The sequence below is a fragment of the Mesoplodon densirostris genome, chromosome 3 (assembly GCF_025265405.1).
Source record: "Mesoplodon densirostris isolate mMesDen1 chromosome 3, mMesDen1 primary haplotype, whole genome shotgun sequence".
Classification (NCBI taxonomy): domain Eukaryota; kingdom Metazoa; phylum Chordata; class Mammalia; order Artiodactyla; family Ziphiidae; genus Mesoplodon; species Mesoplodon densirostris.
Genome location: NC_082663.1, coordinates 156303925 through 156320706, shown reverse-complemented (window position 1 = coordinate 156320706; position 16782 = coordinate 156303925). Strand labels below are relative to the sequence as shown.

The following is a 16782-nucleotide window of genomic DNA, read 5'->3' as shown; positions in this document are numbered from 1 at the left end:
TTACTGGCAGCTGGGACTCCATCAACTGTCTCCTACAGCTCCCAAATGGACACAGATATGTGAGAGTAGGAACTCTGTTCTATTCACAGCAGTGTCTAGCATATAATAGGCACTCAGTAAATATTTTCTGAATGAGTATTTGTTGACTGATTTATAAAACAATCTGACAGATGAAAGCTATATAAGCTAATGACAAGTCATTAAAACTATTAGTGTTAAAATGGTACTAGTTCAAGCGTAATTTACCAATAAGATTCTTTAAGCTGGTGATGTGGTTTACAATGTCTGTTCTCTTGTGTACTACTGTGGGATCTCCTCTTCCTTTTGTGACTTCCACTGTAGCTTTCATGTCCCCAGCTTTCTCTGTTATCCCAGTCAGGGCAGTGAGTTCTTTTGGAATGCCTCATCTGTTAATGGAAATGAAAAGTGAGTTGTGGAATTTACAGACGGTTATGTTTAGTAAATAAAATATTTCACATTAATATTAATCAAATAGAAAAACCCCAGCACATGGGGTCATACTGGTTCTAAAATCTTCATAGGTAAAGGTTCCTAAAATCTTCGTAGGTAATGGTAATGGTTCGTAGGGATAGTGTATGGAGGCACTATCCCACTGGTATGTCAGATGATTCTAAGTGACATACACACCTAGTACTAAATGATAACACTGTGAAACCTTAATACATTTTCTTTCCATTCTTCTGGATAAATTCTCAGCTTGGTGCATATCTTCAACTAACACTTGCTACTGCCATTGAAAAAAAAAAGAGTCAGGATTCAGGCTTACAGCCTTCAGTAGACAACAATATCTAGCTAGAAATTAATAACTTTTTTGGTTTTATTTTTATCATTACGTTCTTTCTGTGGTAAATTATTACTACTCTCTTAAGTTATTGATATAATCAAATTATTAAGTTATTGATGTTAACTTTAAATGTGAACTAATTTAAAACAAATATCACAAGTGTCGTGCAGCTTTGTTGAAATACTATGATACAAATAACTGAAGTTAGAGAAACACTTAGGGATAGAATATAGGAGATGAATGTTTATTTTCAGATCATCCTGCAACCATTCTTAAAATTAAACACATTTGTTGTAGATCTGGGGTGACTAAAGAAATGAACCTATAAGGATGAATATGGTCACACTGAAATCAGATAATTGTGACAATTCCTTGACTCCATCTACATCCTCACAGGTTCCATTCAGGATCAGGATCTGTGTTCTAACAATGTCATCCCTATCTGCCTCTTCCCATCTTAATTCTTTCACAAAGTAGTTAAGTTTTTAACAGTGATGTCCAAACTGTTGAAGAGGGTGAGGTTCACAACTCAGCAAGGAGCTGAAAACAGGTAAAAGGGAGCAAAACCAACTTAGTTAACCTCCTTCAGTTAGCCCAAATGACTCAGTAACAAGCAAACAAATTCAAGTAAAAAATTTAAAAGATTTCAAATGAATTAAAAGACTTTAAAATGAGGCATCTCCTGGGAGGTATTCCCTAAGAAAATGTAGGTATCATGCCATCAGGGACCGAAGCCACCAAATATTTAGATCTTTTAACTCACTTCTCTTGTTGATTCTTAGGTCCAACAAAAATCCTAAAACTCTAGTCAGGGTTCTCACTGGAAATTGATAAGTGAGCATTCTGATTTACATAGTCATTTGAATATGGAAAACTGAAATAAATGACATTACAAACTAACCTCAGCCAAAAGACCATCAGAAAAGCCATCAAAAAAAAATTATATTTCTAGTGGAATTCTTCTAACCCTTCAATTACCCAAATTGTATTTTAACCACATAGGAACTCTTTAAAATTGTTTAGTCAAGCATTCTTAAAACATAGCAAGCAAAATTACAACATCTGATGACTGAGGTTTATTACCATGATTATTACAATGCATTTTTTGCAAAACATGTGTGTCTGCTTCAGTTTTTTTTTTCCTTCTACTATCAGTAGGCCATAACTAGCTCACCAAGGCAGAATTCTTAAATAACCACAGTTATCAATATGCAAATATTAAAATAAGCATCTTGGAAGAGCCAAAGGTTTTTATTTCTCTAGCCAAGTTCATTACTTTAAATTTAATTCAGCTGATAGGAAGCAGTTCCCCACCACCACTACTACTCTTCAGAAATATTTTCTCAGGAGGCCAAGAGAAGAATCCCAGATCCAGGTTATACAGATTAGGTTCCTTTGCATACAAAAAAAAAAAGAAAAACTCTCTAGAATTATCACACTATTTCTTATTAACAAAGAATCCTACATGTTAGAATCATTGGACATCCTTCAATAAAAACATCAGATACAATAAACATCAGATGTTTATATCCATCTTAGAAACCTGATTCTCTACTGCACTTTAACACCCTATATTACCCGATAATTTGACGTTATCTATATAAAAATATCTATATAGGTTAAAGTTATGATTAGATGGCTCCAAGAGTACTGTATGTAATGGATAACAAGAAGCCTGTGGGTGTATGTATGGAGCACAATCATACAAAGATAGCTATAAAGTAAGACCAGGTGGTTGATGTGGTCAGTTTGGAGCACTGTTTGCTAAGAATAGTATAAGCATTTCATTGTTACTTAAGTAATCAAGGACGGGGTGATCCAAAAGTATCAGAAATGCACATCTGATGCAACAATACTATGCTCCACTTTAGGAAAAAACCAGTTCGCACAAAGGATGAGCCTCTCCGTATTTACCTCTCAGAAGCACGAGCTAAATTCCACCACCTGGACTCACAAACTAGCAGTTCATCGGATGCCCAGGCCCCACCCCCCGCCTCTCCACCAGGGCACCTGGCCAGGGCCTTTGGCGCACTCAGAGGCAGAAGCCTGACCTCGGAAAACCCCAGAATGTTACAAACGGCCGAGGCCAGGGACCCAGAGTAAGGCTTGATCTAGGACAACACTTGCCCCAGGAGGCTCTCGCAGGGTCTCACTCTGATGGGCGGGACGGGTCACGGGCCTAAGGAGCCGTGATATGAGTGGCCTGGCCTCTCTGAGACGAGTCAGCGGCAGAGCCGAGGCCTTTCCACCCTAGGATTTTAAATCTACCATGACACCGGGGCAACTTTAGGTTTCAAATGCCACGAGCAGAGCTGTGCCCCGAAGAAACCCCGGTCGCCGAGGCCCCGAATCCCGTCGTTTTTCTGACACCTGGCTTTCGAGACCTAAAAGATTGGGAAACCGCCCAGCCCAGAACACCCTATCCGAAACCTTACCTCCTCAAAAGCAAAAGGCCCTTTGGCCAATAACTGTCACCAAACCGCCATCTTCTCTCCCTGTCGCTGCAACAAACACCCTACAAAATGGCAGCAAAACCATCTCCCCACAACCCCACCGTCGGCCTCTAGCACCACTTATATAGGAGGAAGGCGCCTATGTAACAGAGCTCGCGCGCTCACGACCCTCCCCTAAGGGGCGGGGCCCAGTGTGACGTCAGGGCCGCGCCCGGCCCTCCACCACGCTGCTGCGTGGGCGGAGCAGTCCCGGCCCCGAGATGGGCGGTGGTTGAGGCGACTCCTTAGATTGTTTTCATTGCGGGAGAACCTGGGTGAAGTCGGGAAGAGACGACTTAAGCCTGTGGCACGTGTCTGCTGCTACTCGAGGAGTTATTATGAGTGCAGCACCTCTCAGCAGAGCCAACCTTGGCTCCGTTTCCTGCTCTCCCGCCCCAGTGGGCCGCAGCACGGCTGAACTGTCAGGCAGAGCCACCGTGCAATAGACAAACCCCAAAACGTCTCGGTGCTAGTCCTAGGCTGGTGCTGGGGTTAGCTCAGTGAACGCGATTGTGTAGTCCATCCCGCTTGGAATGTCCTGTCTAAAAATGGATTCTGATAAATAAGATGTCTTAGGAAACAAGCTCAGAGGTGCTTATCTTTTTAAGGCCTGTGTTCCTGATAAAAACAAAAAAAAAAATAAGTTTCAGTTGAGACTCCTTACAAAATTTTTCCTGTTGTGGTCCCTGCATCCTGGGCAGATTCAGTAGCTGAAATTTTCCCTAACAAACTTTTCCCCATTATTTATTCCTGTGAGTCAGTTTTATTTAACCAATGCAGAGTAATGTCTGAGAGCTAGTGAGCCCCGTTAAGGGGCTTGCTTACCTCAAATAAGGTATTTCGCAGTTCTAAGGATCCCCAGACAGTTTCCCGTTGTGAGCGTGTAGAGTGAGAAGAGAGAAGAGGGCCAAAATCTGAGCCCTGGGGAGCACTTAAGGGACAGAGGAAAAGAGCCTGAGAAGGAATGATCAGCAGGAGAGGAGAACCAAGAGTTTGGTGTCAGAGTAAGCGAGAGAAGGGTTTAAATGAGGGAAAGGCTGACAGTGACAAATGCTGGGAAGGAGTCAGGTAGGGTTGGTCCTGAAAAGTGTCAAGGGGATTTTGTGTTCTGACAAACATTCGATGGATAAAAGAGAAAGTCAGAAATCAGATTTGGGAGGGCACGATTGGACTCTTGCAGGCATAAATCCAATAACATGTGGGTTTGTACCTTGTACCTTGTTAGGTGAAAGGAGGGCCCTGTCATTTCAAGATCTAATATTGTAGAAAACTTCTGCCACCTACTTTGGATAAATTGAATTGTTATGGAGATTGTACCCCATGTTAAGAAGTGAAGAAGTGAAGTTGAAAAGATAATTGGAAAATTGGAAGTGAAAATTCTTTATGCTGTAGAATGAAACAGACGTTATTCTCCTCACCTGGAATAGCCACCATTTATGCATCTACAATTGTAAATCTTACCCATCCTTTGAGGTCTGTCTCTAAGATGCTATCTCTGACTACATGAGTTCCCACCCATCTCCCTGCTCTTGACTACTCTGGTTAGAGATGAGGTCCTTAATCAGTTGGCCAAGGCACACTGGTGTGCCTGGAACCACCAAAATATGATGACCAATTTTGCCCATAGTGTGAAATGTATTGGTTCTACAGTTAATTACACCTACTATTTCAGGGACATCTATCAGTTGGAATGTTTAGCTGAGTAGACTGGGCCATCTTGCAAGGTAAAGTGGGACTCAGCTTGAGGCACATAGAGGCATAAATTAAGCTGGCAGCAAAGAAAAGTTCCCCTTTTATCCTGGCACATGAAGGATCTTTGTCTTGTGAGGCTAAAAGAGAATGTGGTCAGGACAGTGCACAGTTTTGCTCAAACAACAATATAAAGTTAAAAGACAGCCAAGTGGAAAGGCCCCCTACAGAGGGATTTATAGACATCACAAAACAACGTTACCCAGTAGTGGAGTCTGCTTTGTAGTTGCTGCTATCTTACTTTAGTGTCATTTTGAATATTTAAGTTTGTCTGCCACTTAAATATTAAGGTCTAATATTTGAAAGTGTGTCATGATCAGGAGGAGGTCGACAGGTATGGTGCTCCTATTTACTCTCTGTGGCTTATGTGCTTTGACTGGAGACAAGGACCTGATTTATATTATCTTTGGTATCTCAGTGGCTACAACCCAGTACATATTTGTAGGTTGTTTATGGAAGCTGCTTTTGGTTGTTTTGCTCAGTTGGGTTAAGTTGGATTAAATCAAAGGTTGAAATTTACTCCCAGAATCCCTGGGCCAGTTAGCTTAATAATCTTACCTGGCACCTTAACCCTTTCTATTAAGTCAGTTACCTGGAAAATGAATACTTTGTGTCAGAGGACTTAATAAAAAGTCTGTCTAATTTCTCAGAATCTACTACTAACACCAGAAAAACTGTCTAATCTGGTAACTTCATCTCAACACAAGAACAAGTATGTCTAAGAAAACCTTAAGTTAAACCATATATAAAGAATATCTTAGCTTTGAAGAGCAACCAGAGGAACATTCTTATAATATATTTGAGCACAGATATTCTACAAGTTTAACTTCAGACATAGGAAACAGTCATCTCTGAAAGCAGAGTTCCAGAGTAAAAGTCTAAATTTTTGTTTAAATTATGTTTAAAAAAAGATTGTCAGCTATATGGAGAAACCGTTACAAAGCTATAAACCTTTTTGAGTTTATAATTTCTAAGTTGCTAATACTGATAATTACTAATCTGTATTTAATTAGATTTTTTTGTGTTTTTAGCTATCAATTAAATACTCATTATGTGCTAACTACTTTGTATACATGATCTCATTTAATAATCTAAACAACACTGTAAAGTGATCATTGGTTACTTGCTTGCAGTCAAGTTATCAAGTACCAGAACTGAGATTCAATCTCAGGACTTACTTGCTCCCAAGCTCTTGTGTTTAACCCACTCTACTGGCTGCTTCAACTCATACAGCAAAGTACAAAGCAACTTACTTTACTTAGTCATTAGGGAAACCAGGCTGAGTTCATCTTTCAGCAAGATCAAAGGAGTTCATCATAAAAAAAGCACTTTTCAAGGTGATATATCATCAAGGGCTCCTCATGATGAAACAATGACTCAGTTTATCTCCAGCACATCAAGGTCATCAAAGGTCCCAGGGTGCCTTATTCACTGTTCAACAGCAAGTCACAAAGGGTCTCCCGTGCATCCCATGCTGCCTAAGATGGATAACATCCCAGGTTTCTCCAATATTTCCTGAGACTGGTTGTAAGGAGATTCACACAGCACACCATGAAGCAGGATCCAATCATCAAACAGTGCCAGAAACATTCCCTGATACACAGTGCACTTTGCAGTGTATCAAAGGTGGGGAGTGGAGGGATGCCAGGAGTGATTTAATTCAGAGGTTCTTTTGGGAATAGGATAAGCTGATCTTTCCAATCTCCTTGTCAATTTTCACTACCTCTAATGAAAGGGCTTTGGAACTAGGTTAATAAATTAGTTTCTCAACACCTGCTACCAATAGTCTCAACTATCAACCATCCAGTGAAACCACTGAAGGGAAAATATATTTGCCTAAGTAAATACCTAAGTTCTAAATTTCCTATGAATATTGTAGAATCCTACATAAGCATATGAAAACATGTAATATATAGTTGCCTCCAAATCTTCTGGGGTTAACTTTTATTTTAATGTATAAATATCAAGCTTCTATTTCATGTAATTGTAGGAAGTACAGTATACTTCAGAGTATTCTGATGATTTCTATAGAGGTGTTAACTTCTCTGGTGGCTTCCTGTCACCTCTCACTCTAAATTCCCATTCCTGGCTCTATCCCTCAGTTCCCTTATACCATCTCATCTGCAGTTGCTGTCCTTGCTTCGTAACATTTTGTACCAAGTATTGACACAGACTTCTCCTTGATTCTCCAAAGACTAGGTAGCTTTTATGAGGAATAGGCTTAAAATTTTGAGAATACCAGAGGGTGGGTACAGCACAGAAACAAAAAGAACTGAAATTTTGTATCAGAATTCACAATTCTGAAGGTCCCAATCATTTCTTATCACACATAATTTCTTACTGGCTTTCATCTCCTTAGGACTCAACTAGGGGAATGGATATAAGTAAAATGGATATATACTACACATTAGTTAAAAGCAATGAACAATTTTGCTAAATTTATGCTAAACTGACATATAGCAATATAAATAGACCTAAAAAGTTAATGTTGAATGAAGAAGAAAATGTGATTTATAAAACAACATCATTTAGGCAGATATTTAAAAACTGCAACTACACCACATGTTTTCGAGGATACGTATATATTGAAATAAAGGTTTGAGAGTAGACTGGAAGGACAATATATTAAATACACTAGAGATGTGCTTCTCAGACTTCTGAACTTTAGCCTAGGAGACCATTTAGGCTATGCACTCAGTTTACTTTGTAGCTTTGTTGCCCTGGGTCTAATTTTCAACACAGTCTTCCCTGTGGCTACAGGAGACAGCTGAGTCAATAGTGTGCCTTAAGTTGACAGCTGGCTGACCTGATCTTCTCAGTTTCCTTTTTCAGGGCTTTTAAAACAACTGACCAAAGGTAAACAACTCAATAACTCTTACAACTGCAATTGTCCCCATACTATTCAAGTGCCTCCAGCTATTGCATAAGCCGATGTTTCACCTCCATCTGAATCTCATCCCAGTTCACCACCAGTGAGAGTTTTTTCCTGGACCCAAAGAGCTATGTTCTTTATTCTGTTTCACCACCTTCTCTCTCCTAGAAGCAACAATAAGGGACATCCTTGCCTTATTCTTGTTTGTAAAGGGAATGCTTCCAAAGTTTTAGTTAGGTTTCATGTTGTAACTTTTCTTCTCAATGTATTGTGGAAATAGGTCCATACCAATTAATACTTATATATAACCAATCCTCATTATTGGTGGATTTAGCTACTCATTAAAATTTATTTGTAACCCCCCAAATCAATACTCATAGTGCCTTCATGCTTATTCATGGGCATGAGCAGAGCAGCAAAAAATTTCTCAATGTGTACATTCCCAGCTGAAGTCAAGCAAGGCAATGCTCTGCCTTCTTTTCCAGTTCTCATACTGAAAAGAAGTGCCTTTTTCACAGTCTATTTAATAGTACATTTTTGTGCTTTTTCTTGGCGGCTTCCCTGTTTAAAATGGCCACTAAGTGTAGTGCTGAAGTGCTATGTAGTGTTTCTAAAAGCAAGAAAGTTATCATGCACCTTATGGAGAAAATATGAATGTTAGATAAGCTTCATTCAGACATGAGTAATAGTGCTTTTGGTCATGAGGTGCATGTTAATCAATCAACAAGGTATATTAGATAAGGTTTGTTTGTTTTTGTTTGTTTGTTTGCTTGTTTTTCTGTACGCCGGCCTCTCAATGTTGTGGCCACTCCCGTTGTGGAACACAGGCTCCAGACATGCAGTCCCAGCAGCTATGGCTTATGGGCCCACCCGCTCCGCAGCATGTGGGATCCTCCCAAACCAGGGCATGAACCCGTGTCCCCTGCATCGGCAGGCGGACTCTCAACCACTGCACCACCAGGGAAGACCTAGATGAGGTATTTGTAAACAGAAAACCACATTTCAAAAATTATGGGCTGATTGGCTGATGAAAGTATTGTGAACCAGAGGCTCACAGAAACCCAACCTTATTTCTCCTAGGATTGATGAGTAACTAGTCACCAATTCAGTGTTTTCAGCAACGTTATAAAACCTAATTCCTGCAAATAATGAGAATCAACTACATATATTAAAATAAAAGAAACATTACATGGGACATACTTCTACTACAAAATAATTTATTATTTATCTGAAACAAACTCTACATATCTAAATTACATCTCTTTAATTATGTTTCCCTGATGGTTTGGATCTCAACAGTTCCTGGTTTTGTAGAATTTGCTTATCCATTTAATGCAGTTATAATCTGTGTTCCATTTAAATTGTACATAACCTTTCATTTTTTTAAGTTTTTTTAATCTGGACCATTTTTAAAGTCTTTATTGAATTTGTTACCATAATGCTTCTGTTTTTTTTTTTTTTTTTTTTTTTTTTGGCTGCAAGGCATGTAGGATCATAGCTCCCCGACCAAGAATTGAACCTGCATCCCTTGAATTGCAAGGGGAAGTCTTAACCACTGGATGGCCAGGGAAGACCCTTATTTCATTCTTTTGTCCACTACTATTCTTTAGTGAAAAAAGACTCTCATAATCAGCATTATGACCCACTATACTGAACATGTGTTGGCATAAAATTGGTAACTGAGAATTGACCTACCAATTTGATTTGTTGAAGTGCATAATACTATCTTTCCATTCTTCAGTATTACTTAGCATCTCTTCATCAAACTCTAGGTAAAAAAAATAAAGTTTTTCAAGTAATAAAATCCATTTCAAAAGATAGTCCTGGCAATTTCATAAAAATTACCTACGTCAAATGAGAAATTCTTTTCCATTTTAATGAGGTCCCTCTTAAAAAGTGTCTTGACACTTAACTCTCTAACACCATACACAAAAATAAGCTCAAAATGGATTAAAGATCTAAATGTAAGACCAGAAACTATCAAACTCTTAGAGGAAAACATAGGCAGAAAACTCTAAGACATAAATCACAGCAAGATCCTTTTTGACCCACCTCCTAGAGAAATGGAAATAAAAACAAAAATAAACAAATTGTACCTAATGAAACTTCAAAGCTTTTGCACAGCAAAGGAAAGCATAAACTAGACCAAAAGACAACCCTCAGAATGGGAGAAAATATTTGCAAATGAAGCAACTGACAAAGGATTAATCTCCAAAATTTATAAGCAGCTCATGCAGCTCAATAACAAAAAAACAAACAATACAACCCAAAAATGGGCAGAAGACCTAAATAGACATTTCTCCAAAGAAGATATACAGACTGCCAACAAACACATGAAAGAATACTCAACATCATTAATCATTAGAGAAATGCAAATCAAAACTACAATGAGATATCATCTCACACCAGTCAGAATGGCCATCATCAAAACATCTAGAAACAATAAATGCTGGAGAGGGTGTGGAGAAGAGGGAACACTCTTGCACTGCTGGTGGGAATGTGAATTGGTACAGCCACTATGGAGAACAGTATGGAGGTTCCTTAAAAAACTACAAATAGAACTACCATATGACCCAGCAATCCCACTACTAGGCATATACCCTGAGAAAACCATAATTCAAAAAGAGTCATGTACCAAAATGTTCATTGCAGCTCTATTTACAATAGCCCAGATATGGAAACAACCTAAGTGTCCATCATCCGATGAATGGATAAAGAAGATGTGGCACATATATACAATGGAATATTACTCAGCCATAAAAAGAAACGAAACTGAGCTATTTGTAATGAGGTGGATAGACCTAGAGTCTGTCATACAGAGTGAAATAAGTTAGAAAGTGAAAGACAAATACCGTATGCTAACACATATATATGGAATTTAAGAAAAAAAAATGTCATGAAGAACCTAGGGGTAAGACAGGAATAAAGACACAGACTTACTTGAGAATTGACTTGAGTATATGGGGAGGGTGAAGGGTAAGCTGGGACAAAGTGAGAGAGTGGCCTGGACATATATACACTACCAAACATAAGGTAGATAGCTAGTGGGTAGCAGTCGCATAGCACAGGGAGATCAGCTCCGTGCTTTGTGACCGCCTGGAGGGGTGGGATAGGGAGGGTGGGAGGGAGGGAGACGCAAGAGGGAAGGGATATGGGAACATATGTGTATGTATAACTGATTCACTTTGTTATAAAGCAGAAACTAATACACCATTGTGAAGCAATTATACTCCAATAAAGTTGTAAAAAAAAAAGGATTCCTGAGTCGAACATATGACTAATTTGTTTATTGATAACTTTCACTTGAGTTAATCAGTTAGATATCCTATCTTCACTATGTGACTAGACTCTGCAGGAAACTTCTGCCTGAGCTCTTCTGAAACCAAATTTCAACACACGTACATCATCACAAATAATAGCAGTTTCATTCAGAGATGATGAATCATGTCTTCAGGCAAATAAGAACATTGGGAAGCTTTTTCCTGTATGTTTCTTTGAATTATCTTTCTCCTGTTTTCTTATATTATTTGCCTTTATTAAAAGTGTTATATGATTATGCTCAAAAAATTAGAAATAAATGAATTTTAAAAAGAAAAGTAAAAAATAAAATTAAAAGATAAAAAAATTTAAAAAGTAAAAATTTCCCTGATGCCTCCGCTATTATTGTCCTTGCCCCACAGAGAGCTACAGTCAACCCCTGACTCCCCAGGAGGCCCTCCAAGACATCTAGGTAGGTCTCTGGACCTGCTTTGTCGGACCCACGTCTGCGTGTGTTCCTCTCACCAGCTTCTGCTCCTGAAGCTGGCCTGGAGCATGTGTGCTAGTGTAAGCCATCTGGGGCACTGTCTTCCATGGGCATGGCCACAGGGGATGGCACAACCCACTGGGACCTGCATGGCCAAAGGAGGCTTTGGAGGGGGATGGCGCACAGCCCACTGGGGCCTGCATGGCCAAAGGAGGCTTTGTCGGGGGCAGCACGCAGGCCGCTAGGACCTGTGCTGCCTGGCGGAGGCTTTGACTGGGGTGGGGGTGGGGTGTTCCTGGTATTTGTTTTGGATATATCTCATAACTTTTTTGTGCCTCTGTCCTCTTTTACTTTCTTCTTTTGTGTTAAACAGATATTTTCAAGTGAGGAATAAAATATGCGTTTTAACTTAAAAAAACAATTTCAGATTAATGTTAACTTAATTCCAATATTACACAGAAACTGTTCAAATATGTTTCTCTTCCTACCCCCTCCTTTGTGCTATTTTCATGTAAAGTATATCTTTAACATTATGAGCCCCACAATGTTTTATAATTGTTTCAGGATATGTGCTGCTGAAGTGAGCACTATAATTATTGTTTTATGCAATTGTTTTTCAAATTATTTGAGGAGAAAAGGGTATGCATCATATCAATAGAGTGAAAGATAGAAACCACTTAATCATTTCAGTAGACACAGGCATTTGACAAAATTCAATGTGATAAAAGCACTCAAGAAACTATGAATACAGCTTCCATTGTGGTGCAGTGGTTAAAAATCTGCCTGCCAATTCAGGAGACATGGATTCCAGTCCTGGTCCGGGAAGATCCCACATGCTGTAGAGCAACTAAGCCCATGCACCATAACCATTAAGCCTGTGCTCTAGAGCCCGTGAGCCACAACTACTGAAGGTCATGTGCCTAGAGCCCATGCTCCACAACAAGAGAAGCCACTGCAATGAGAAGACTGCACAACACAATGAAGAGTTACCCCCACTAGCCACAACTAGAGAAAGCCCGCGAGCAGCAATGAAGACCAAATGCAACAATAAATAAATAAATAAATAAATAAATAAATAGAAGGAAACTATGAATAAAGGGAAGCATCCTCAGCCTGATAAAGAGCACCTATGAAAATTCATGGTTAACATGATCCTGAATGGAAAATGACTGGATGATTTCTCCCTAATGTCAGGAACAAGACAAGAATGTCTGTGCACATCATTTTCCTTCAGCATTGTACTGAATGTTCTAGTCAGGGCAATTTAGACAGGACAAAGTTATAAAAGGCATCTGTATTGAATAAGAAGAAGTAAAACTATATCCATTCACAGATGACATGAAATTATGTACAGAAAATCTCAAGGAATCCAATAAAGCATTATTAAAACTAATAAATGAGTCCAGCAAGGTCATAGGATACAAGATCAATAAATAAAAATCAATTATATTTCTATGCACTTTAAATGAATAATCTAACAATGAAAATAAGAAAACAGTTCAATTTATGATAACATTGAAAGGAATCAAATTCTTAGGTGCAAATTTCACAAAAACAGTGGAAAACTTGTATACTGAAAATAACAAAATATCATTGAAAGAAATTAGAGGGTCTAAATAAATGGAAAAATATCTCATGTTCATCAGAAGATGAACAGTATTGTTAAGATGACAGTACTCCCCAAATTAATCTAATGATGCAATGGAATCCGCATCAAAATCCCAGCTGGCTTCTTTGTAGAAACTGACAGGCTGTTCCTATAATTCATGTAGAATTGCAAGGGACCTTGAATAGCCAAAACAAGCCTGAAAAAAAGTTGGAGGATCCATATTTCTCCATATAAAAACTTACTACAAAGCAATGGTAATGAAGATGGGGGAAGGGTAAAGGCATACAGGTAGATATCTAAAACAGTAGAATAGAACTGAGCATTCAGAAGCTCATAGGTCCATACTCAACTGATTTTTGACAAGGGCATCAAGGCCATTCAATAGAGAAAGAGTAATTTTTTCAATAAGTGATGTTGGAACAACTAGATTACCACATGTAAAAGAATAAAATTGGAACTTTACCTCATAACTTATACAAAAATTAACACAAAATGTATCAAAGACCTAAATGCTAAGAGCTAAATCTATAACACTCTTAAAAGAAAACATGGGGGTATATCTTCAGGATCTCAGATTTGGCAATATATCCTTAGACATGACATCAAAAGAATAAGCAATAAAAGAAAATAAATTGGGCTTCATCAAAACTAAAAGCATTTGTGCTTCAAAGGACACTATCAAGAAAGTGAAAAGGCAATCTCAGAATGGAAGAAAATATTGGTAGATTATATATGTGATAAGGGCATTGTATATAGAATATGTAAAGAACTCTTACAACTCAATAATAAAAAGGCAAAGAACCCAATTTAAAAATGGGTGAAGGATCTGAATAGACATTTTTTCCAAGGAAGATATACAAATGACTGAGAAGCACATCAAAAGATACTCCACATACTTTCAAGATTCTCTCTTTGTCCTTTGGCAGTCTGACAGTGATGTGTCAAAGTGTTGTAACATTGATTATATCCTATTTGAATTTCATTGACTTCTTGGGTGTGTAGATTCACGTTTTTCATCAGATTGAGAAATTTCAACCATTATTTCTTCAAATATTTTTTCTGCCCTTTTTTCTCTTGCTTCTCCTCTGGGACTTTCATTACACGTTGGTTGATATGCTGAATGGTATCCTACAAGTCTCTGAGACTCCATTCATTATTTTTTTTTCATCCCTTAACTTTCTGTTCTTTAGACTGAATAATCTACATTGATCTACACCAAATTCAGCTGATCCTTTCTTCTGCAGCCTCAATTGTGCTGTTGAGACCCTCTAGTAAAATTTTCATTTCAGTTATTTTACTTCTCAACTCCAGAATTTCTATTTGGTTGTGTGTGTGTGTGTGTGTGAATTTTTGTCAAGCTTTCATTTAACTCTTTAAATATGGTTTCACTTAGTTCACTTAGTTCCTTAAACATATTTCTAATACGTATTTGATGTCTCTATGAATTGCACCCAATATCTGGGCTTCCTTAGGGACAGTTTCTATTGACTGCCTTTTTATCCTGTGTATAGCCACACTTTCCAGTTTATCTACACATCTTATTTTTGTTGTTGTTGAAAACTGGACATTTTAGACAATATATTGTTCTGATACCACCTCCTGGGGTTGTTGTCATTTCTGGCTTCCTAGGGATTACCTTGGGTCAGCATAGCTTAGTAGTCAGTCAGATTGAATGCTGCTGAAACCACACTCCTTCTTGAATGTGACTCGAACTCAGCCAAAATTCAGATTGGGACTTGAACCCATGATCCCTAACTTAGGAGATGACTCACACCCACTGTCTTTTAATTGAAACTGCTCACCTGGTGTCAGGACTTATTGCAGCTCAGGTTCTTTTTTCTCAATGCAGAAAGAATTCTGTGTGAGGCAAAGTGATAGGCAGAGTGAGCTTATTAGCATAGGATGCTTGTGAGAGATACAAATGGGCAGGCAAGGGAGCACAGCAGCCCCAAGAACAAAGCAGGCTATGTTTTTATAATCAAAGAAAACGTGGGGAGGGGAGAAGATCACCTTCTTCCTCATTTTGTGGTAGATATCAAGGCTTACATCATTAGTTCCTCCTTTGGCCCTATATGGTCTAAATGGGACTGTCATGGTACTATTTAAACATACGTATATTAGCAGAGGGGTGGTAACATATACTAAAATATGGTACTTCATATCAGGTTTCAGTATAATGTCCCCTTTCACCTAGTTTTTTTCCCCTCTCACCTATATTCCTGCCTTGGCCACATGCAGAAATGCTACTCTTCAAGAACCATTAACTCCCTGAATTCATGTAACAAGATTCAGAACCCATATCTACTGTCTTGCATTTTAATTATCAGGACTTGTGGCTTGAGTGTGCCTGGTGCTTGAATGTGCCTGGTCTTCCTTCAAGTAGTGTAGATTGTTGCTAGGTTACTGGATTCTTTTCTTGCATGGTCATTAGCTTACAACAGTCTTGCAGACTCCCTTAAAGTTCTCCCTCTGTCTTCAATCCTCCAGTGGGATATTCAAAATAACGATTTAATTATCCTACTCTATCACTTTGAGTTGGTTAGGCTTCCATTCAGTGCAAAGGTGATCTATGTATGGGTTAGGGAATGCATTCAAAATTCAGGGAGTTAATAAGTCTGCCTGGTCTTTCACTTCTTGCTTGCACAGGGTCTAAATGTCAGTCAGATATGAACAGTAGACTGGGGTCCTCTCTGGTGTTTCCTGTGTGTGAATGTAGGCCTACCCATGTGCACAGCGTTCCAAATCAGCAGGAAAAAGTCAGTTTTCATATCCTTATTTGAACTGTCTTATTCCCTTCATTTTAAACTTTTGGCTGGTCTGTTGCTTGCCCCAATTGTTACTACAGCCTTAGGCAGCTTCCGTGTTGGCCTTTGACTGTTTGCTACCAAGCACTATTGTTTTTAACAGAGCTGTGGACATGGGGCTTTTCCTTAGAACTCCAAATCATATCAATCCCTTCTGGCACCAGCAAGGTCTATAATACCATGTTGCTGAGTCAGGGAAAGTGAGGATGGAACAAGTTCCAAGTTAAAATGTCACAGACCCTATTGTTCTTACCGAGTCTCAGTAGTTTTTCTTGAATAAATGTTTCTCAACTTGCGTACCTTTAGTTAATTTCCAGAGTTCTGAAATGGTTGTTTCTTGTAATTCATCAGTTTTTTAGTTGCTTCTTTTGCAGAAAGGATTTGTCAAGGTCTTCTATCTGCTCTTCTGGAAACTCTTCAGGAGTATAATTAAAATTTTTCTAAAATTTATGTTTAAAACATAAAAAGAACAGGTAAAATTAATATTAAATTGTTTTATTTAATCCAATATATCAAATTATCATTTAAACATGTAACTTATATAGTTTTTCCAGCTTTATTGAGATATAATTGACATATAACATCATGTAAGTTTAAGTTGTACAATGTGATGATTGCTACAAGTATATATTGTGAAATGACCAAAGGCAATTACGGGAAACATTTGAAATCCCCAAACTTACCTTTCTTAAAACCCTACTGAAGA

The 16782-nt window shown here is 38.4% G+C and overlaps 1 protein-coding gene across 1 annotated transcript in view; it reads right to left on the bottom strand.

Moving 5' to 3' along the window:
• LOC132486986 (dual specificity protein kinase CLK4-like) overlaps positions 1-15120 on the bottom strand; it is a 49755-nt gene extending 34635 nt beyond the window's left edge. The window contains exons 1-2 of the mRNA XM_060094528.1: positions 15075-15120; positions 247-407 (exon numbers count right to left, since the gene is read on the bottom strand). Of these exons, the coding sequence (XP_059950511.1) occupies positions 247-407 (161 nt within the window). The 5' untranslated portion in view covers positions 15075-15120. The remainder of the gene's footprint in view (positions 1-246; positions 408-15074) is intronic.
• Positions 15121-16782: the final 1662 nt, after the last annotated feature.